This window comes from Salmo salar, chromosome ssa13 (assembly GCF_905237065.1).
Source record: "Salmo salar chromosome ssa13, Ssal_v3.1, whole genome shotgun sequence".
Taxonomy (NCBI): domain Eukaryota; kingdom Metazoa; phylum Chordata; class Actinopteri; order Salmoniformes; family Salmonidae; genus Salmo; species Salmo salar.
Genome location: NC_059454.1, coordinates 59,461,725 through 59,485,156, shown reverse-complemented (window position 1 = coordinate 59,485,156; position 23,432 = coordinate 59,461,725). Strand labels below are relative to the sequence as shown.

At 43.7% G+C, this 23,432-nt stretch overlaps 1 protein-coding gene across 8 annotated transcripts in view; it reads right to left on the bottom strand.

Moving 5' to 3' along the window:
- The window catches only part of LOC106567521 (rap guanine nucleotide exchange factor 6), a 165,765-nt gene that overhangs the window by 121,705 nt on the left and 20,628 nt on the right, over positions 1–23,432 (bottom strand). For 7 of the 8 annotated variants that reach the window (XM_014136858.2, XM_014136862.2, XM_014136865.2 and 4 more), the window contains exons 2-4: positions 12,582–12,652; positions 10,318–10,374; positions 3,929–4,012 (exon numbers count right to left, since the gene is read on the bottom strand). In XM_014136858.2, the coding sequence (XP_013992333.1) occupies positions 3,929–4,012; positions 10,318–10,374; positions 12,582–12,652 (212 nt within the window). Of the gene's footprint in view, positions 1–2,311; positions 2,701–3,928; positions 4,013–10,317; positions 10,375–12,581; positions 12,653–23,432 lie in introns of those variants that run through there. The other variant, XM_014136866.2, reaches the window with a different exon arrangement.

The following is a 23,432-nucleotide window of genomic DNA, read 5'->3' as shown; positions in this document are numbered from 1 at the left end:
TAGTACTAGATAGGCCTAGTGCTCACAACGTTTAGAAATACTCATCAACTAGCCTAACCCATTTTAGATACTAGAAACACATGACTGCTACTTTACAACTGTGTAAAACGTACTATTGTTACTATGCCCAGCAGCAACAATCACAAAATAGCATCAATTTAAGGGGGGGGTGGTTCAATAAACTATTTAGGTGAAATGTAATGTCATTCTATCAAACTCAAGCCACAGGGTTGAATATTGACATTGACAGAAAGGACAGAGGCTTTTTGTTACCCCCAGCATACTATTTCTATATTTATTTTTATTTCACCTTTATATAACCAGGTAGGCCAGTTGAGAACAAGTTCTCATTTACAACTGCGACCTGGCCAAGATAAAGCAAAGCAGTGTGACAAAAACAACAACAGAGTTACACATGGAATAAACAAACGTACAGTCAATAACACAATAGAAAATCTGTATACAGTGTGTGCAAATGTAGTAAGGAGGTAAGGCAATAAATAGCCCATAGTGGCAAAGTAATTACAATTTAGCAATTAACACCCCCATTGATAGATGTGCAGATGAGGATGTGCAAGTATAAATACTGGTGTGCAAAAGAGCAGGGGGTAAAAAAATAAAAAAATATGGGGATGAGGTAGGTAGTTGGTTGGATGGGCGATTTACAGATGGGCCGTCTACAGCTGCAGCGATCGGTTAGCTGCTCTGACAGGCGATGCTTAAAACTAGTGAGGGAGATCTGAGTCTCTAGCTTCAGTGATTTTTGCAATTCGTTCCAGTCACTGGCAGCAGAGAACTGGAAGGAAAGGCGGCCAAAGGAGGTGTTGGCTTTGGGGATGACCAGTGAAAAATACCTGCTGGAGCGCGTGCTACGGGTGGGTGCTGCTATGGTGACCAGTGAGCTGAGATAAGGCGGGGCTTTACCTAGCAAAAACGTATAGATGACCTGGAGCCAGTGGGTTTGGCGACGAATATGTAGCGAGGACCAGCCAACGAGAGCATACAGGTCGCAACGGTGGGTAGTATATGGGGCTTTGGTGACAAAACGAATGGCACTGTGATAGACTGCATCCAATTTGCTGAGTAGAGTGTTGGAGGCTATTTTGTAGTAAACAAATGAGTCAATAAAACCACTAGTCTACATTACTGAGCAAGAATACTAATGATGTTTACTTTAGAAAAACACAAACAAATGTATGAGATTCTAAGGAACCTGCTCCAGTGTCAGATAATCAACAATCTCCGTACATGAGAAGGGCTGTGGTTTCACCAGAATAAAAACTTCACAAGAGCTGAGAAGATAACCTGCCCATCAGGTATAGGATCACTTAGTCTTGTGTTCATCAAGGCTGTGGTGAAGTTAAGATTAATCCGTTTTTTTTAACTGCGAGTAGAAAGAGACACTTCCAATGGGCTATTGCTGGCTCAGTAATTTCTTGCTAAATGTGCCTTTCCCTGAGTAGTAGCAGGCTTACCTTTCAGATGTTGAGAGTAGATTTAAAATCGACATAGTACGGTATCACTTCAAACCACACAGGCCCGATGGCATCCTGCCAATGCGTGCCTTACCGTAAGGAATTCCAAAACATTTAGTGCATGGGTTCCCGTTCCCAACCTTCCTTGATTTGAGGGGTCAATTTTCAATTCGTTTTTTACAATTCGTGATTGGTACAAACCATCTAAATCGCCGATGCTCTAAAATAAAAACAAAGTGGTAAAATGTCAGAGGAAGACGCGACTCGGATGCTGCACATGGGAATATCTTTGGTTTGTCATTCAGAAGCTGAGCTGTGTCCTAAAGTAGACGAGTCAAAGACATCAGACTTTCCTTGGGAATAATCTGATTCATTGTGTGAATCTGTCGCTATCAATTGATCAAATCACTTTCTTTAAAATCTGTATATTTAAATTTAGGTTTCACATAAATGACCATAAAAAAAACATTTGGTAGCGGAATAACATTTGGGGGAAAAAAAAAAAAAAATCGGGTGTATCGGGTTACTTTATTTGGTATTTAATATTTGCTCTTAATAACCAATAATTCAAATTAAAGGGAGGGCGTAACATTTTTCAAATGTGAAAAAGGGGGCTCTTGGGGAAAAAAAATAATTATTGGTTGGGAACCACTGATTTAGCCCATAGCAGCGTTTAGATTCCCATGCCGGCTTCAGTCCACAAGCAGAGAGGGGGGAGTTAAAAAGCTCCTTAATGACTTACTAAGGCATACATCCACGACTCCAAGTCCTAGGGCTCAACTCCTAACAGAACGATAAAAACATGTTCCACAAGGGAGGAACACGTAAACACCAACCTGACAAACAGCTATGTACAGATCTGCTTCTCTGGGTCTCTTTGAGGGGAGATGATTTCCAGCATATCCTCAATTGTTTTGTAAGTAAATAGAATCGTACAGGTCTCGACCCAAACTGTTGTAAATCCAAGTCCAGTCTGTTTAGAGATCCAGTGGGAAGAGGAGGCGAGTCCTTGTGGGCTTGAGCCTTTTCTACGGGACGGAGTGTGTTTCTCTCTCCGGTCTGTGTGTCCGATGGCTCCAGGGCGTGTGTGTGTGTGTGTGTGTGTTTTCTGTGTGTGCTCATTTCCTGCCTGGATATGCTTCTGGGCTACAAGCTGCTCAGGAACACATGGCCATTCCCAGTCCTGCCAGGAGTTCCGCATTCCCCACCGCCCTCTTCCCTTCCCCCTGCTCACTGCCCTCCTAGCCCCCCCTCCGCCCCAACAACCCCATGGACCCCTGCAGAGGCAGCACCCCAACCCCACCGCTCTGCTCTGTTTGTCATCAACTGCCCCGCACAGACGCAATGTTCACAGTCATGCATAGGTCTACATGCACAGTCACACACACACGCCTACACATTCACACACGCGGGCATAAACACACAGACACACACACTTCAATATCTCTTCAAGTCAGTCGTGGTTGCCCACCTTCTCCTTCTGCACTGAAGCACATGGCGGTCACCTCATGTGCGCCCAATTGCTGCCAATATGCAGATTCAGCTTCACACAGTGTTTTTCAATGCTTTTTGTCCCCATTTCCCATTTGTGTCATCCTCAATGCTTCAAATCTGATATATGCTGTGCAGTAGGGTAGAGGAAGTGGTACCATGTGCAAATTGTCTTTCAAAAGCTTTGTGTTTCATGGCTGGGCAGGAGGGGGGGGAGAAGGCTGTGTTGGAGTGACCGACCCATGCAGGAAGACGAAAAGCATTAATAAAGCGGTGAAAATGGGCCTGGCTCGTGTGTCTGTGTCCGAGACATCTGTACTCAATCAGCAAACACACACACACACACACACACACACACACACACACACACACACACACACCCTTCATTATCAGTGACTGCAGTTATTATAGCCATGTGGTGCTAGAGGAATCTCACACTTGCCTCAAAGCTGCACTGCACCAAAAAGACACGATCCCTACTTAACGTGTGTGTGAGACAGAGAGAGTGAGTGAGTGAGACCGTGACAAAGTGTGCATGTGTGTGTTAGAGACGTGTGTCTGTCCGGCTCTCCCTCTTCCCTCGCTCTGACAGACAAGCCAGTGAACTGTTGCAGAACCCACTCAGTTCAGAGCTCACTCCTTGCTCTAAAAAACAGACACTTCATCACAAGCCCTTATCAAAATCCCACACAGATCTGAAGCACACTGCCGCTTGCTGCTGCCTTCGGCCAGACAGGCCGGTGGTCTATCTCCTACCTGGCTGCGTCCCAAATGGCACCCTATTCCTTATATAGTGCACTACTTTTCACCAGCACCCTATGGAACCTGGTCAAAAGTAGTGCACTACATGGGGACTAGGGTGCCATTCAGGATGCCGCGGCCTCTCTCCTTACCCCGTCCAGTCAGTCTGTGTCTGTGTGAAGAGGCTGTGTGCTGATCAATGGACGATAGGTGGTACCTACCAGCATCTAGCCAAGTACATGTGCTCCTTGACGAAGACTGAGCCGGAGAGGAGGATGTACCAACATGTGGCGAGGCTGTCTTGGCTGTAGGGGGAGACAAGATTACAAGGAACATCGTGTTAGTCTACATCAGGGTTCCCCAACTGGTGGCCCCGCGGGTGCTTTTATTTGGCCCCCCTTTCTGAGCAAATTTAAATAAAAATACAAATTCTTGGACATAAGAAATTTGTTCCCAAGTATTCCCATGCATAATAGAGAGAGAGAGTGATCGTATACAACTGTAAGCAAGGTTTGAAGTGATTAGGTTTTAGTAAACATATGTTTGTTTGTTTGTTTGTAATTATGTTCCGACACCCCAACCATCCCCTCCAAAAAGAAATTGTCCCGCGGCTGAATCTAGCTGATGATCCCTGGTCTACATATTGCCGTTTGTGGACACGTCTGCATGGTGACGTCACATGTGTATTATATTTGAAAAGGATAGGCCCTGAATTTTTCCTCAACAGGGTAAAAAAAATATCTGGGCACTAAAAACAAGTCTTGAATGTTGCTTGAGGTGGTACAGTAGATGCATTAGCATCATTTAAGTAGAGGCTGAATTGCCTTGAAGAAATCCACTTGCATGGCTTCGATAGTCCTGTTGATATTCTGTCGAAACAGGGCACTTCATTAGCCGTCTACCATGAGGAGAGGCAGTAGCATCAGTCTCCTCCTCAGAGAGGGAATATGCAGCCGGGGCAGCCTTAATAACAGATGCAATATGGATGGAGGAGGGTAAAGTTTAATAACAATAAAGATACATATACGTCGGTAGCCTAATGTATGAACCAAATACATTAGCAGGTTCACATGGGCTTTGGTATTTCATAAGAAATCCAGCTTTTTTTTTCATATGCTGTTTACTACCTCCAGTATGTACAGTATTAGAACGCTGACTGAGTGCTAAGGTGTCAGAGTACAGTGAGACCATCTCTGGAGACCTCCCATTCCTCACTTCCCTCAACTCATCCCTGACCACTGGCTGCGTCCCCTCTTACTTCAAAACGGCCAGAGTAGTGGTCTAAGGCACTGCATCACAGTGCTAGTTGTGCCACTAGAGATTCTGGGTTCGAGCCCAGGCTCTGTCGCAGCCGGCCACGACCGGGAGGCCCATGGGGCGGCGCACAGTTGGCCCAGCGTCGTCCGGGTTAGGCCGGCAGGGATACCCTTGTCTCATTGCGCTCTAGCGACTCCTGTGGCGGGCCGGGCGCAGGGCGTGCTGACACGGTCGCCAGGTGTACAGTGTTTCCTCCGACACATTGGTGCGGCTGGCTTCCGGGTTGGACGGGCATTGTGTCAAGAAGCAGTGCGGCTTGGTTGGGTTGCATTTCAGAGGACGCATGGCTCTCGACCTTTGCCTCTCCCGAGTCCGTATGGGAGTTGCAGCGATGAGACACGACTGTAACTACTACCAATTGGATACCACGAAATTGGGGATAAAAAAGGGGTGAAAAATACAACAACAACAAAAAGTCCCCTCCTCAAGAAACTGCAGACCGGTATCTTTACCTTTCTGTTCAATAACCCTTAAGCGTGCTGTCCCTGACCAACTCTCTCGCTACCTCACTCAGAACCATCTACATGACCCTAACCAGTCAGGCTTCAAGACGGGTCACTCAACCGACTGCTCTCCTCTTCGTCACAGAGGCTCCACGCACTGCCAAAGCTGACTCTCTCTTATCTGTTCTCATCATCCTAGATCTATCCGCTGCCTTCAACACCGTGAACCATCAGCTCTTCATCTCCACCCTCTTTGGGCTGGGCGTCTCAGGCTCTGCACACTCTTGGACTGCATCCTACCTGGCAGGCTGCTCCTTACAGGTGGCGTGGAGAGAATCTGTGTCTGCACCACGTACTCACACTACTGGTGCCCCCCATGGCTCTGTTAGTAAATCAAATCACTCGACTCATTTCCTCATCTGGTCTATCCTATCATTGCTATGCGGATGATGCTCAACTGCTTTCCCCCCCGATACCCAGGTGGCGACACGCTTCTCTGTGTGCCTGGCAGATATCTCAGCTTGGATGTAGGTCCACCACCTTAAGCTCAACAAGACGGGGCTGCTCTTCCTCTTGGGGAAGGCCGGCCAGCTCCACGACCTCTCCATCTGATAAGGGATTTATATGTTTAAATGTAATGATTAAATAATTCTACCCTGAAACCTAACTAATTAGTAATTAGTAGTTTAGTTGGCATGTATAATGAATAATTAAAGTACTAAACGTAAGTCCCATATAGTTTAGTAGAGACCCGGGAGGAAGAGAAATGCGTGTGTGTATGAGTGTGCCTAAGAAAATAGCGAGAACAATTAGACTGTGTTTGACCCGACCTAGCGAGAACTTTGAGAAACTTATGAGAAGAAAGGGAGTAACTCTCAAGGTTCCTCTGATCCCGGGGGAAAAGAACGGACAGCACTGGGTAGTGATTAACAGTGGTGAGAACTCCGGGGAGGGATACAACTCACCTACTGTTCGTGTGTATGTATGTGTGTAGGACATCTACTGTTTGTGTGGAGGTATGTGCGTAAGTAGGGAGTGAGCATAAAATGAATGTCTTTGTATTATGGACTCCAGAACGTTCTCTGAATAAACTGTACATCAAAGCAGTGACTCGCATCAGCAGGTTCACGCTATACTACACACGTAGAGTACGACCCTATCTCACACAGGAAGCGGCACAGGTCATCTCCCATCTGGACTATTGCAACTCACTTTTGGCTGGGCTCCTTGTGCCATCAAAACACCTGCAACTTATACAGAACGCTGCAGTCCACCTGGGGTTCAACCTTCCCAAGTTCTCCCATGTCACCCCGCTCCTCCGCACACTCCGCTGGCTTTAGAGTCGAAGCTAGCATCCACTACAAGACCGTGGTGCTTGCCTACGGAGCAGCAAGAAGAACTGCCCCTCCCTACCTTCAGGCTAGGCGAAAACCCTGCACCCCAATCCGAGCACTCCGTTCTGCCACCTCTGGTCTCTTAGCCTTCACACCCCTACGGGAGGTCAGCTCCCGCTTAGTCCAAGCTCTTCCCTGTCCTGGCACCCCAAAGGTGAAACTAGCTTCCCCCTGAAGCTAGGACAGCAGAGACCCGTTCCGAAAACATCTGAAACCCTACCTCTTCATAGAGTATCTTAAATAATCCCACAGCACCCCCCCCCCTTTAAATAATAAAGTCATCAAATAAAACAAATATACAGTGTCTACACAACATATTCAAACCCCTTAAGTTCAAGTAACAGACACATCTCAACATTAACTGTTCAGAGGAGAATCAGGCATTCATAGCCCAATTGCTGCAAAGAAACCCCTACTAAAGGCCACCAAGATGAAGAAGAGACTTGTTGGGGCCAGGAAACACAAGCGATGGACATTAGACCGGGCAAAATCTGTCCTTTGGTCTGATGAGTCCAAATGTGATTTTTTTTTGCTTCCGCTGTGTCTTTGTGACACACAATGCGGGTGAACGGATGGTCTCCGCATGTGTATTTCCCACCGTAAAGCATGGATGTGGTGGTGTTATGGTGTGGGGTTGCTTTGCTGGTAACACTGTCAGTGATTTATTTAGAATTCAAAGCAGACTTAACCAGCATGGCTACCACAGCATTATGCAGCGATATGCCATCCCATCAGGTTTGGGCTTAGTGGGACTATCATTTGTTTTTCAACAGGACAATGACCCAACACACATCCAGGCTGTGTGAGGGCTATTTTACCAGGAAGGAGAATGATGGAGTGCTGCATCAGATGACCTGGCCTCCACAATCCCCCGACCTCAACCCAATTGAGATGGTTGGGATGAGTTGGACCGCAGAGTGAAGGAAAAGCAGCCAACAAGTGTTCAGCATTTGTGGGAACTCCTTCAAGACTGTTGGAAAAGCATTCCATGTGTGTTATTTCATAGTTTGTCTTCACCATTATTCTACAATGTAGAAAATTGTGAACAAATAAATGAAATAAAAAACCTTGAATGATTAGGTGTTCTAAACCTTTTGACCGGTAGTGTATATATCACATTTACATAAGTATTCAGACCCTTTACTCAGTACCTTGGCCTCGAATACAGCATCAAGTCTTCTTGGGTATGATGCTACAAGCTTGGCACACTTGTATTTGGGGAGATCCTGCCATTAATCTCTGCAGATCCTCTCAAGCTCTGTCAGGTTGGATGGGGAGCGATGCTGCACAGCCATTTTCAGGTCTCTCCAGAGATGTTAGATCGGGTTCAAGTCCAGGCTCTGGCTGGGCCACTGACGGACATTCAGAAACTTGTCCCGAAGCCACTCTTGCGTTGTCTTGGCTGTGTGCCTAGGGTCGTTGTCTTGTTGGAAGGTGAACCGTCGACCCAGTCTGAGGTCCTGAGAGCTCTGGAGCAGGTTTTCATCAAGGACCTCTCTGTACTTGGCTCCATTCATCTTTCCCTTGATCTTGACTAGTCTCCCAGTCCCTGCCACTGAAAAACAACCCCAAAGCATGATGCTGCCACCACCATGCTTCACCGTAGGGATGGTGCCAGGTTTCCTCCAGACGTGACGCTTGGCATTCAGGCCAAAGAGTTTAATCTTGGTTTCATCAGACCAGAGAATCTTGTTTTTAGGTGCCTTTTGGCAAACTCCAAGCGGGCTGTCATGTGCCTTTTACTGAGGAGCGGCTTCCGTCTGGCCACTCTGCCACTAAGGCCTGATTGGTGGAGTGCTGCAGAGATGGTTGTCCTTCTGGAAGGTTCTCCCATCTCCACAGAGAAAATCTAGAGCTCTGTCAGAGTGACCATCTGGTTCTAGGTCACCCCCCCTGTCCAAGGCCCTTCTCTCCCAATTGCTGAGTTTGGCTGGGCGGCCAGCTCTAGGAAGAGTCTTGGTGGTTCCAAACTTCTTCCGTTTAGGAACAATGGATGCCACTGTTCTTGGGACCTTCAATGCTGCAGAAATGTTTTGGTACCCTTCCCCAGATCTGTGCCTCAACACAATCCTGTCTTGGAGCTCTACGGACAATTCCTTCGACATCATGGCTTGGTTTTTGCTCTGACATGCACTGTCAACTGTGGAACCTTATACAGACAGGTATGTGCCTTTCCAGATTATGTCCAATCAATTAAATTTACCACAGTTGGACTAAAATCAAATTGTAGAAACATCAAGGATGATGAACGGAAACAGGATGCACATGTGCTCAAATTCGAGTCTCATAGCAAAGGGTCTGAATAGTTAAGTAAATTAGATATTTCCGTATTTCCCAGAGTGGCGCAGTGGTCTAAGGCACTACATCACAGTGCTAGTTGTGCCACTAGAGATTCTGGATTAGAGTCCAGGCTCTGTCGCAGCCGGCCGAGACCGGGAGACCCAATGGGCGGCACACAAATGGCCCAGCATCGTCCGGGTTAGAGGAGGGTTTGGCCGGCAGGGATGTCCTTGTCCCATCGTGCACAAGCGACTCCTGCGGCGGGCCGGGCGCAGTGCATGCTATCACGGTCGCCAGGTGTATGGTGTTTTCTTCCGACACATTGGTGTGACTAGCTTCCGGGTTAAGTGGGCATTGTGTAAAGAATCAGTGCAGCTTGGCTGGGTTGTGTTTTGGGAGGATGCACGGCTCGCGACCTTTGCCTCTCCCGAGTCCGCACGGGAGTTGTAGCGATGAGACAAGACTGTAACTCCCAACTGGACACCACGAAATTGGGGAGAAAAAGGTGTAAATAAAACATTTTATAAAAAAAAGAAATCCGCGGGACATAAAACAATAGAGGAAAGATGGAAATAAATTGAGACGTAGCATTTTAATATTTTAGTATACGCTTTTCATATTAATATGAAATTCCTGTTATTTTTCTTAGACTTTCACAAAAACAAGTGTAACTCTGAAATGTCAACGGACCACTGAACGTATACCAAGTTTTTTATTTTCAAAGCCTTTTACATTTAATTCAGCATGTGTCGTGCGAATTTCACTTTTTGCGACCTGCAGAAACAACTTTGAAGACAACAACCACAAAATGTAAAATCCTAAAAAGCTGTTACGAGAAACCTGCACCCACAGCTGTGCACATGCCCAGACTTTTTGGATATAATGTTAAAAGGTTATGTTAAAGTAAGACCCCTCTGAATGAGTCAGAACATGAAAAATCTTATTTGCCTTGGTAAAAAAAAATCTATTTTATAACATAAGTGGAATTTCATCACCAAAGCGTGTTTTCACCCACTTTGGCAGAGTGGGTGGACACAACCATCATCAAAAATGTGTACGCAACCAATAAATGTATTTGACCCTGCAGACAAACAGAAAAGGAAAACAATGTTCTTCAAGAGAAGCAAAGGAGATGTTTAGGTTTTCCTGTGTGTGTGTGTGTGTGTGTGTACTTACTAGAACAGGACGTGGTTAGCTTCGTGTCTCTCATACCTGGCTGAGGTACACATCGACCTGCACAACAAAACAACATCTTTATTACGACTATCAGTTCATACATTATCAGTTTCATACATTACCAGTTTTATAAATTATACGCGGATACATTATCAGTTCATAGATTATACATTTACACACACGACAGGTTTTTTCTAGATCAGAAAAGGGGCATAGGTGTTGGACACGGCAATGGTCGTGGATCGGCCTGTCAGCGCGGCTGAATTTTAGATAGCATTTTAGAGGCCGCCATTTAAGCTGTAGATAACTTTTTGCAATTTTAAGCCAATTTCCTGCAATTCTGAATTTCTCCATGGAGCTGAGAGACATTTTTGCAGTTTAAAATTTTGTAGTTTGAAAGCTAATTTCCTGCAATTCTACGCATGTTGCAATGGTTAATGCTGTGTTCTTTTGCTCATACATAATAACGAAATCAATACTGCTAAATTCATTGGTTTTGGAATTTTCAATTCTCCTTGGCTGTTTAGCTTTTATTTTGTTGATTGTTGATTCTCAAAGATTATATTGCTGAAAAAGATGTAGGCCCGTTAACATTTCTACATACTTTATATCTGGTTTTAGTCGTTTCAATTTACACCGAAATAGTTTTTCCATCCTGACCCCACCCCCCAAAAAATAAATATATATTTTTTCCTCTACTGTTTGGACATTAGCGACCTGAAAAAACACTAAACGTATGAACTAGTAGTGTCTGAGTTATCAGTCCATACATACGTTTCCTACATGATCAGTTTCATACATTACACGTTTACGCATCATCAGTTCAGATTAGTGATGGGGAAACAAATTACACAGTTACATATCGGGATATTATTTTTAACAAAATATTGTATCGTTTTGACAATATCACAATATTATTTTGGCACTAGTTGGATGTACTTGAGCCAAAACTCTGTACAGATTGTTCTCCATCTTTTTAAATAAGAAGCCAAATTGTCTTCAGCACATTTATTTATATGACTGACCAAAACTATCGTCCTTCTGCAGCAGACATACGATGAGCAATATGTTTGAAAGATCGAATCGCAATAAAAATCACAGTATCACAATACATTTTGAATCATAAGAAATCGCAATACATATCTTATGAGTAGTGTTTCCCGGTATACCAGCGCCAAGGTAATATCACGGTGCCAAACTGTCATGATACTTATGACACCAACATTTTAGAATACTGTAGGATCATTTCATATGACACTACCAACTTTTTCAGCCCTACCGGTCTAAAGAACCTGCTGGTGCCTGTTATAAAATGTTTATAAAGTCAGTTTGGTTTATTAACTCAGTTGAATTTAAGCAACAGCCACTGGTCTCTTGTATGCGGATTAGGGCTGGGAAATGCCTGGGACCTCACAATACAATATTATCACAATACTTTGGTGCCGATACGATATGTATTGCGATTTAATACTGCGATTTTATTGCAATTCGATGTTCCAAACACATTACTCACCATATCTGCTAAAGAGGGACAAGAGAGAGCCATGAAAAAAAAACTAGTTTGAATCAGTCAGAGAAATAAAAGTGCTAAAAACAAATTGGCTCCCTGTTTAAAAAGAAGATGGAGAACAAGCTATGAAGAAGGAAAAAAACGCTGGAGTTCTGGCGCAGGTACAGCCGACTAGCGGAAAAATAATATTGCGATATTGTCAAAACAATACATCGTCAAAAAGAATATCCCGATATTCTGCAATATCCCGATATGTAACTGCATCTATTTTTTCTCCCATCACTAGTTCAGACACTACCAACTTAAAGACGATCAGTTCATACATGACCACAACCAGACTGACAGCTCTCATATCCGAGTGTTGATTACGTGGAATGGTAGTGGTTAATGTCTCAGAAGTGTATGGCCGCGTGGCCTGGCCTGCACGTCGGCCCCAGCGTGCGCAAGTCAACTCTGCCCTATGTATGAACAGGAGATTGGACTGGAAGGGTCATGTAGATGAGTCACAGAACACTAGTTGCAGCTTCCACACCTGGGCCTGTATTCATAATGCCTCTCATCAGAGTAGGAGTGCTGATCTAGAATCAGGTCCCCCGCCCAGACCATGTAGAAAAGCCCAATCTCATTCATGATGTTTTTTAAAAAAAAGGCCAAACTGATCCTAAATCAGCGCTTCTACTCTAAGATGTGGTGTAGGCAGCTTTAGCAGGGTGGGTGTTTTGGTGTAATGGTTGGACGGAGAGGTAAATCTGACCTGAGCTGGTGCTCCCTGAGGTGGGACAGGACATCCATGTGGTAGAGGTGACAGTAAACGGTGTGCAGGTCCTGGAGGAGGTTAGATAAAACAAATAAATAAAATAAAAAAGGTTCAAAACAGACATCTCACCTCACCCAGAGGCAAGGCAACACAGGTTGATTGACAATTGAAAGACCTGGAAAAATGCAGCTCGGGGTCAGCTGTGGTTGGATTGAAAAAAAGGTCTCTTACTCTAAAGCAGGAACTGGAGACGTAAAAACCGTAAGTCACACGTACACTATAGGCCTAATACTCTCAGATACGTACACTATAGGCCTAATACTCTCAGATACGTACACTATAGGCCTAATACTCTCAGATACGTACACTATAGGCCTAATACTCTCAGATACGTACACTATAGGCCTAATACTCTCAGATACGTACACTATAGGCCTAATACTCTCAGATACGTACTGAACCACGGCGCAAAAATGTTTGGGCACGCAGGCTCTCGGTCAGGATTGACCAAAGAGTCTCAAAACGCTGGAGGATTTGTACGGACTACCAAATGACTGTCAATCAACCGTTTTTCCACAAGACACTTTTTTCCAGAACACACTTTTTTTTTTTTACCTTTATTTAACCAGGTAGGCTAGTTGAGAACAAGTTCTCGTTTGCAACTGCGACCTGGCCAAGATAAAGCAAAGCAATTCAACACCACAGAGTTACACATGGAATAAACAAAACATACAGTCAATAATACAGTAGAACAAAAGAAAACAAAAAGTCTATATACAGTGAGTGCAAATGACATAAGTTAAGGCGATAAATAGGCCATGGTGGCGAAGTAATTACAATATAGCAATTAAACACTGGAGTGATAGATGGGCAGAAGATGAATGTGCAAGTAAAGATACTGGGGTGCAAAAGAGCAAGATAAATAAATACATACAATATGGGGATGAGGTAGGTAGATAGATGGGCAGATGAGCTATGTACAGGTGCAGTGATCTGTGAGCTGCTCTGACAGCTGGTGCTTAAAGCTAGTGAGGGAGATATGAGTCTCCAGCTTCAGTGATTGTTGCAGTTCGTTCCAGTCATTGGCAGCAGAGAACTGGAAGGAAAGACAACCAAAGGAGGAATTGGCTTTGGGGGTGACCAGTGAGATATACCTGCTGGAGCGCGTGTTACGAGTGGGTGCTGCTATGGTGACCAGTGAGCTGAGATAAGGCGGGGCTTTACCTAGCAGAGACTTGTAGATGACCTGTAGCCAATCGGTTTGGCGACGAGTATGAAGCGAGGGCCAACCATCAAGAGCGTACAGGTCGCAGTGGTGGGTAGTGTATGGGGCTTTGGTGACAAAACAGATGGCACTGTGATAGACTGCATCCAGTTTGTTGAATAGGGTATTGGAGGCTATTTTATTGATGACATCACCGAAGTCAAGGATTGGTAGGATAGTCAGTTTTACGAGGGTATGTTTGGCAGCATGAGTGAAGGATGCTTTGTTGCGATATAGTAAGCCGATTCTAGATTTAATTTTGGATTGGAGATGCTTAATGCGAGTCTGGAAGGAGAGTTTACAGTCTAACCAGACACCTAGGTATTTGTAGTTGTCCACATATTCTAAGTCAGAGCCGTCCAGAGTAGTGATGCTGGACGGGCGAGCAGGTGCGGGCAGTGATCGATTGAATAGCATGCATTTTGTTTTACTTGAGTTTAAGAGCAGTTGGAGGCCACGGAAGGAGAGTTGTATGGCATTGAAGCTCGTCTGGAGGGTAGGTAACACAGTGTCCAAAGAGGCGCCAGAAGTATACAGAATGGTGTCGTCTGCGTAGAGGTGGATCAGAGAATCACCAGCAGCAAGAGCAACATCATTGATGTATACAGAGAAGAGAGTCGGCCCGAGAATTGAACCCTGTGGCACCCCCATAGAGACTGCCAGAGGTCCAGACAACAGGCCCTCCGATTTGACACACTGAACTCTATCAGAGAAGTAGTTGGTAAACCAGGCGAGGCAATCATTTGGGAAACCAAGGCTGTTGAGTCTGCCAATAAGAATGTGGTGATTGGTATACAGTCATCCCATATCAGAGCAGCACAACGCTCTTAAAAGATTAACCTCTGGCTGCTTAACAAGGGAATAAATGAACCTTTGTACATTAATTTTGTGTCAACTCAGCACTATGCAAACCAGACCAAGGGCAAGAGCGAATGTCCATTTTCCTTGAGGAATTTAGGCCCATTGCGTAAAGGCATGTTCCCTATCAAATTGACAAATTTAATCCGGAGCGACAAACACTCACTGTCACACAAAGTGCTTAAAAACAGAGTCCTATCAAACACAGCTGTTCAAACATTAAGAGCAGAAAGCCTGAAGAATGCATGTGGAAACTTCCATGCGGCCATATGGTGTGGTAGGACAAGAGGAGCTATTGAGCCTACGGGCAACTAACATTAACAGGTGTGGCACATTCCCTCAGTGACTTCTGCCAAGCGCGTGCGCACACACACACACACACACACACACACACACAAACACACCGATGTGTGTGGCAGCAAAACAGCAAGTACTAGTTAGCTGAGACTGCTGAGGGTCAAATTCATCAATAATATTAAACCTCTGGGTTTTTGTCTTTGTGGACATCCTAGGGTATTTGCTGAGCGAGTCATGGTGTATCGTAGTCAGATGTGTGTGTTTGTGCAGTGTAATACAGCTGGGATGATAAACCGAAAAATATCGGACACAGACCATACCGATGACTTATCGCAGGCATTTTGCTAATATAGGTGATTGTTAAATGGGACAATTGATGGCTACAACCATTACAGTTGTAGTAGTAGTTTAAAGGATAATAAAAAAAAAAACGAAAGAATATTTTAAACATATCATTTTACTTATCATTATCACAGCAATTCAGGCAATTTATCGCAATAGGGATTTTTGTCCATATCGCCCGGTTCTACCGTGGACACAAAATGATTTCTCAGTGTTGAATAGACAGATCCTAAAGAAAACCAACAAGAGCCGGTAAAAAAATTAAAAAAAAACACCAGGCAACGCTGGAATGTGGCACAGGAGACTAATAAATACAGGGAGGGGTAGAAGTAAGTGACTGTGTGTGTGTGTGTGTGTGTGTGTGTGTGTACACAGCATAGACCTCCTGTACGTGTGCGTGGGGTTTAACCATGAATAACAACACATCAGACCCATGGCAGGCTGGGCTCCTCAGCATTAGCCCCTCCTTCCGCTAACACTTCCTGGGAGAGCTCATCTGGCCTGAAAACCAGAGGCCAGCCAGGATTTGCTGATAGAAACCCTTTGACTGTCGGTCACTCTATACTCCTTCCTTCTACTTCAAACAAAGAAAAATCAGGAAGAACAGGTGGAGGGAGTCCACCTATAGCAGGGGTAGGTAACTAGATTCAGCCGCGGGCCAACTTTAGTCGGAACAGATGGTTGGGTGGGCGGAACATAATTATAATAATTTGTACACAACAAATTGACCACAACTACGCCCAAAAAGAGATTGTATTTTCTATACAGTACCAGCTAAAAGTTTGGACACACCTACTCATTCAAGGGTTTCTTTATTTTTACTATTTTCAACACTATGAAATAACACATATGGAATCATGTAGTAACCAAAAAAGTGTTATACAGAATATATTTTATATTTGAGATTCTTCAAAGTAGCCACCCTTTGCCTTGATGGCAGCTTTGCACACTCTTGGCATTCTCTCAACCAGCTTCATTAGGAAGTAACCTGGAATGCATTTCAATTAACAGGTGTGCATTGTTAAAAAGTTAAGTTGTGGAATTTCTTTCCTTCTTAAGTGTTTGAGCCAATCAGTTGTGTTGTAACAAGGTAGGGGTAGTATACAGAAGATAGCCCTATTTTGTAAAATACCAAGTACATAATATGGCAAGAACAGCTCAAATAAGCAAAGAGAAACGATAGTCCATCATTACTTTAAGACATGAAGGTCAGTCAATTCGGAAAATGTCCAGAACTTTGCGATTGAAGAAAATTTCAGTCGCAAAAACCATCAAGCGCTATGTTGAAACTGGCTTTCATGAGGACCGCCACAGGAAGACCCAGAGTTACCTCTGCAGCAGAGGATAAGTTCATTAGAGTTAACTGCACCTCAGATTGCAGCCCAAATAAATGCTTCACAGAGTTCAAGTAACAGACACATCTCAATATCAACTGTTCAGAGGAGACCGCGTGAATTATGCATTCATGGTCGAATTGCTGCAAAGAAACCCCTACTAAAGGACACCAATAAGAAGAAGAGACTTGCTTGGGCCAAGAAACACGAGCAATGGGCATTAGACCGGTGGAAATCTGTCCTTTGGTCTGATGAGTCCAAATTTCAGATTTTTGGTTCCAACCTCTGTGTCTTTGTGAGAGGCAGAGAATGCGAACGGATGATCTCTGCATGTGTGGTTCCCACCATGAAGCATGGAGGAGGAGGTGTGATGGTGCTTTGCTGGTGACAGGGTCAGTGATTTATTTAGAATTCAAGGCACACCTAACCAGCATGGCTACCACAGCATTCTGCAGCGATAGGCAATCCCATCTGGTTTGCGCTTAGTGGGACTATGACCCAAAACACACCTCCAGGCTGTGTAAGGGTTATTTGACAAAGAAAGAGAGTGATGGAGTGCTGCATCAGATGTCCTGGCCTCCACAATCACCCGACCTCAACACAATTGAGATGGTTATGGGATGAGTTGGACCGCAGAGTGAAGAAAAGTGCTCAGCATGTGGGAACTCCTTCAAGACCGTTGGAAAAGCATTCCTCATGAAGCTTGTTGAGAGAATGCCAAGAGTGTGCACATCTGTAATCAAGGAAAAGAGTGGCTACTTTGAAGAATCACAAACATAAAATATATTTTGATTTGTTTAACACTTTTTTGGTTACTACATGATTCCATGTGTGTTATTTCATCGTTTTGATGTCTTCACTATTATTCTACAATGTTGAAAATAGCAAAAATAAAGAAAAACCCTTGAATGACTAGGTGTGTCCAAACATTTGACTGGTACTGTATGTATATATTTTTGGGTGGGTAAAAAATAATAAAGTTGCGGGCCAGTTTTGACCTGTTACTGACCCCTGACCTACAGTGTGACTCAGCCCCACCCTCCTCCTGATAGTCTGTACATGGAGTAGTCTGGACACAGGTCTGTCATCAACAGTCATAGTCTGGATAGAAAAACACTTGTTCTGGACAGGGCTGTACTTGGCTATTCTTTAGAAGTTGGGCTAGGCCTATTTCCTGACCATGTGACCTGACCAGTGAAAAACCCCTGGCCCTATATTATCTGGTAAGATCTGTGTTCTTTATGAGGGTCTTGTTCAAGGAAACTGCTAGGAGGGGTTCCCGGTCTTCCTCCTATAACCCTTATGATCAGAGATTTACAGGCAAGCCTGTATTTTTATAGACTATATTACCTCATGTTGAAAAGTAGACCTCTTCATCCACCGGCTTTAAAACACAAGCACCACTGAATTGGATAGGGAGAAGATGCCAAATGACGATCTGAAAACGCACACTACGGTACAATTCACCTGCAGCACTGTCTGTATGAAATAGCCCTAGGCCTGCCCCACTTATAGATAGGAATAAAACTACAATTCTTGATAACACTGGCAGCAGCATACTGTACACCGACGTCGTCGAGCTACTAAAACCGTATTGACTTTCCCTCAGAGCTAACTGGGTTAGCGAAAGCAGCTTCTGCTGTGGCAAGCACTATTCTTTCTGAGGCCAGAGGAGTTGCCGGGTGAGCGCAGTGGTTGCGTTCCAAATTGGACCCTATTCCCTATGTAGGAAACTACTTTTGAACAGGGCCCATAGGGATCTGGTCAAAAGTAGTGCACTATATAGGGAACAGGGTGCCATTTGGAACACAGCCAGTGAGTGCAGTATGGGGCCGGCCGGGCCAGGACCCAGAGGTGACTGAGGCCAGTAGTGTGTTCAGGTCATGCCAGACAGACCCCTGTCCCCTACAGTCAATGTGTCCCACATGACCTAGGGCAGGGGTAGGGGTCCACTCAATATGCAGGCGCCGCTTGGAGCTTCCTCTCACTGGGGGGGGGGGCAGGCCAGGCCAATGGTCGCCTATATTTAAAACACTGATGTCTATAGGCTTAGGTCTACAAGTGGCCTCCTTTCCAGAGTCCACCCCACCTCATCATGGCAAAAAGAAAAAAAAATACTCTGCTCCCCTTCAGTCATTGATCAGATTGAAACTGATCATCAATAGCCCCAGACAGGATGTCAAAATCACCAGCGTGAACCTTTTCAATAAAATTGTCTGTCTCCCCCATGGAGTGCTGTAACTCAATCACACTACAGTCAAAGTCCAGCTCTCCTGTACTAACAAGGCTGCTTTGCATGGTGAGGGGTTTAATTATGTTTCAACTAGTCTAATCTAAATAAAGTCATGCAATAGACAAATTCCAATTCTATAGGCTATTTAAATGCAATTCACCCCCACCCTGCTTCTTTGGCTTTAACTGTGTTGGCGTCGGGGGGGTAAGAAGCACTCTAGGATAACCTTTGACCTATCGTCTCCCTAGAGGTTCACAAAGTGGCCTGACCCCATCTGTGACATCATCACAGCGTTGAACCGTCCATTAAAACACATCACCAGCTAACTACAGAAGGGACAAATAGCTCATCACACAAACTGTACGTACGATCAGCTGAACTGTCAAAACATTCTATTTTTCAACGTGTCAGTTTACACTAAATCAAATGTACAATGATAACAAAATAATGTTCTTCATTTCACATAGGACTATGCCTGACAAAAATGATGCCGTAAAAGATTAGGAATGTAATCAAAGTGTGCTAAACATAAAACTAAAGAAGCTGCAAAAGGACAGCAGCAATCTTGCAAGTGGGATCATACAATTGAACAGCAAAATGTAAGCAACGTCCTTTTGTTTATATGTGTAGAACAGTGTGACATGCAGGTACAGTGTTGCTGCCACCTTCTGGCACACAGGCTGCCTTCTCCTCAGGTGGCCCTGTGCAATAATGACAAGCAAGCTCTTTCTCGCTACAGAAGCACAACCCTGTCTGTAGACTAGAGTTCAAATGGTCTTTCAAGCCTACATAAAATGTACAGTATGTAGACCTTACAGAGAAGGGCATTGTACTTAACACCACAGCACAGCCATTCAGGTTGCAGAATAAACATCCTCCTAGCCATTTCCATAGACTTCTAAAACTTCTATCAACAGTAAAAGAATAACACATCTGAAGACTTCACACATTCACTGCAATTCACCCCGGTATCGTAAAACATGACGGGAAAAACAGCAGACTCTTTATACCTCATTTCATAATACACACATTATTTGAGGCTTGGAGTACGCCCAGGCAGAAATGAGCGTAGGCTAAGGCAGTGAATTAGAGGCCTGTGGACTCGGTGGCAACATGTGACCGCTTCACTGTATTGTAGGGCCAACTGAAGAGATCTACACACCCATTCAGGCATTTAAGCATTTCAGATAGAAAACTCTAAAAACCAGGGAGGATGTAGAAGCACTACGCTACAAATCTCCTTACTTGACATTAAGAAGGCTTAACTTCTGTGAGATTTTTGTTTGTTTCCATTAACGGTTTGACATGCACGCCTGTAAGGTCAGATATGACCAACGGTCTTAAGAGGAAATAAAATCAAAAGCAGCAAAGTGCTTGGGTAATCCTCTCTCCTGTTAGCGCTTTATCAAGGAGTCCAGAGTGGCGCAGCGGTCTAAGGTACTGCATCTCAGTGTTAGAGGAGTCACTACAGACCCTGGTTTGATTCCAGGCTGTATCACAACCGGTCCGTGATTGGGAGTCCCATAGGGCGGCGCACAATTGGCCCAGCATCGTCCGGGTTTGGCCGTCATTGTAAAATAAGAATTTGTTCTCAACTGACTTGCCTAGTTAAATATTTATGTTTTTTTATAAGAGAGTCAGAATCATGCTTGGCTTTCAGGTAGGACTACAGCGCTTACATTTTGCCATGGTACGGAACGTCAAACTAATCAAATGGTGCCTAGCCTAGCCTTTATGCAGTGGTATAAAATACTAAATTAAGTAAAAATACTTAAGTAGTATCTGTACTGCACATAATTGACAACTTTTGGATTACTACATTCCTAAAGAAAATAACCTACTTTTTACATTTTCCCTGACACCCAAAAGTACTCGTTACATTTTGAATGCTTAGCAGGACATGAAAATGGTCCAATTCACACACTTAAAAGAGAACTTCCCGGGTCATCCATACCGAGTGACCTGGCAGACTCACTAAACACAAATGCTTCATTTGTAAATTATGTCTGAGTGTTGGAGTGTGCCCTTGACTATCTGTAAAAGAAATTTAAAAACAAGACTATTTTGCTGTTTGGATTGCCTAATAGAAGTAATTTAAAATTATTTATACTTTTGATACTTGAGTATATTTAAAAACAAATACTTTTACTCAAGTAGTATTTTACTGGGTGACTTTCACTTGAGTTAGTTTCAAATAATGCATCTTCACTTTACTCAAGTATGACAATTGGGTACTTTTTCCACCACTGCAGTATGGCGCTTTTATAAGGGGGCAGTCAGGTTCCTTGGCCCCCAAAGTCGATACTTTCAACGCGGTTGATCCCTTATGGAATAAAAAATAAAAGTGGGTCTTTAGTGAAATCCTTAAAAGCCTGTGGGGAAAAAAACAAGAAGTTTATAGAAAGCCCAGGGTAGTAATGGGGCATCATGGAGAAAAAAAGGTAGAGTGCTTCTGTACCACCACACTACAGTACAGCTGTCATCTATCCACCAGCCCCTGTGCCAGACAAGACAGCCAAAAGCTCGGCTGGAAAACACAAATCCTGACGCTGGAAATTTTTTTGCCATTATGTAATCTTAACTAATTCGCAGAGACTGACATTTCAGACTTGACAAAGGCTGAAGAGAACAGCAAAGTTTTGACAGCAACTTAGGATGTCAAACTTGAGCAAAGGCTCTAACTCCAAGTCATAATCCAAGCTATGAAAAAAGAACTCTGGATTTAATCTTTATTCTAAATTGTAGATATAACAAAAAAGTTAAAAAGGGCGGTTGTTTTCTCTCTATCCATAAGCCTGGAAGACACCTTGTGAGGGAAGCAAAGAGTGGTTCAACTACAAAAAAAACACAGATGTTCGAGAGAGAGAGAGCAGAGTGCTGAGCTCACTTTGGTGAGGCTGTAGTCCGCTGCCAGCCCGAAAATAAGTGTTTGAGGGTGGGCGGCTGGGCTTACAGTGTCTTCAAAGTATTCACACCCCTTGACTTTTTCCACATTTTGTTCTGTTAGAGTACGCATTTAAAATGGCTTACATTCAGACGTTGCGTCACTGACCTAGACACAGTACCACAATGTCAAAGTGGAATTAAGTTCTTAGAAATGTTTACAAATGAATACAAAATGAATGGCTGAAAGGTGTTGAGTCAATAAGTATTCAACCCCTTTCGTTATGGCAAGCCAAAATAACTTCAGGAGTAAAAATGAGCTTTACAAATCACATAATAAGTTGTATGGACTCTGTGCAATAAAATTATTTTTGAATGACTACCTCATCTCTGTTCAAAGAGATATTCAATGTCTCCTTTTTTTTTTTACCATCTCCCAATAAGTGCCCTTCATTGGAAAACCTCCCTGGTCTTTGTAGTTGAATCTGTGTCAGAAATTCACTGCTCGACTGAGGGACCTTACAGATAATTGTTTGTGTGGTACAAACAATTATCTGTAAGGTCCCTCAGTCGAGCAGTGAATTCCTGACACAGATTCAACCACAAAGACCAGGGAGGTTTTCCAATGCTTTGCAATGAAGGGCACTTATTGGGAGATGGTAAAAAAAGAAGGAGACATTGAATATCTCTTTGAACATGATGATGTTATTAATTACACTTTGGATGGTGTATCAATACACCCAGTTCCTACAAAGATGCATGCATCCTTCCTGGCGAGGAAGGAAACCACTCAGGGATTTCACCTTGAGGCCAATGGTGTAACTGAAAACAGTTACAGAGTATAATGGCTGTGATAGGAGAAAACTGAGGATTGGTCAACAACATTGTAGTTACCTCACAATACTAACCTAATTGACAGAGTGAAAAGAAGGAAGCCTGTACAGAATAAAAATATTCTAAAAAAATGAATCCTGTTTGCAACAAGACACTAAAGTCAAACTGCCAAAAACGTGGCAAATAAATGTACTTTATGTACTGAATATAAAGCGTTATGTTTGGGGCAAATCCAACACATCACTGATTACTACTGACATTTTCAAGAATGGTGGTGGCTGCATCATGTTATGGATATGCTTGTCATCGGCAAGGACTAGGGAGACTTTTAGGATAAAAAGAAACAGAATAGAGCTAAGCACAGGCAAAATTCTAGAGAAAAACCTGATTCAGCAGGACAATTATCTAAAACACAAGGACAAATATACACTGGAGTAGCTTACCAAGACGACATTAAAATGTTCCTGAATGGCCTAGTTAGAGTTTTGACTTAGAAATCGGCTTGAAAATCTATGCCAAGAAAATGGCCGTCTAGCAATGACCAACAACCAATTTGACAGAGCTTGAATCATTTTGTAAAGAATAAAGTGTAAATATTGTAGTCCAGGTGTGCAATGGTCTTAGAGAAGTACTCAGAAAGACTCACTCACAGCTGTACTCACTGCCAGAGGTGATTCTAACATGTATTGACACAGGGGGTGTGAATACTTACGTACATTCGATATGTCTGCATTTCATTTTCAATCAAAAAAAATGTGCAAAACTTTCTAAAAACATGTGTTCACTTTCTCATTATGGGGTAT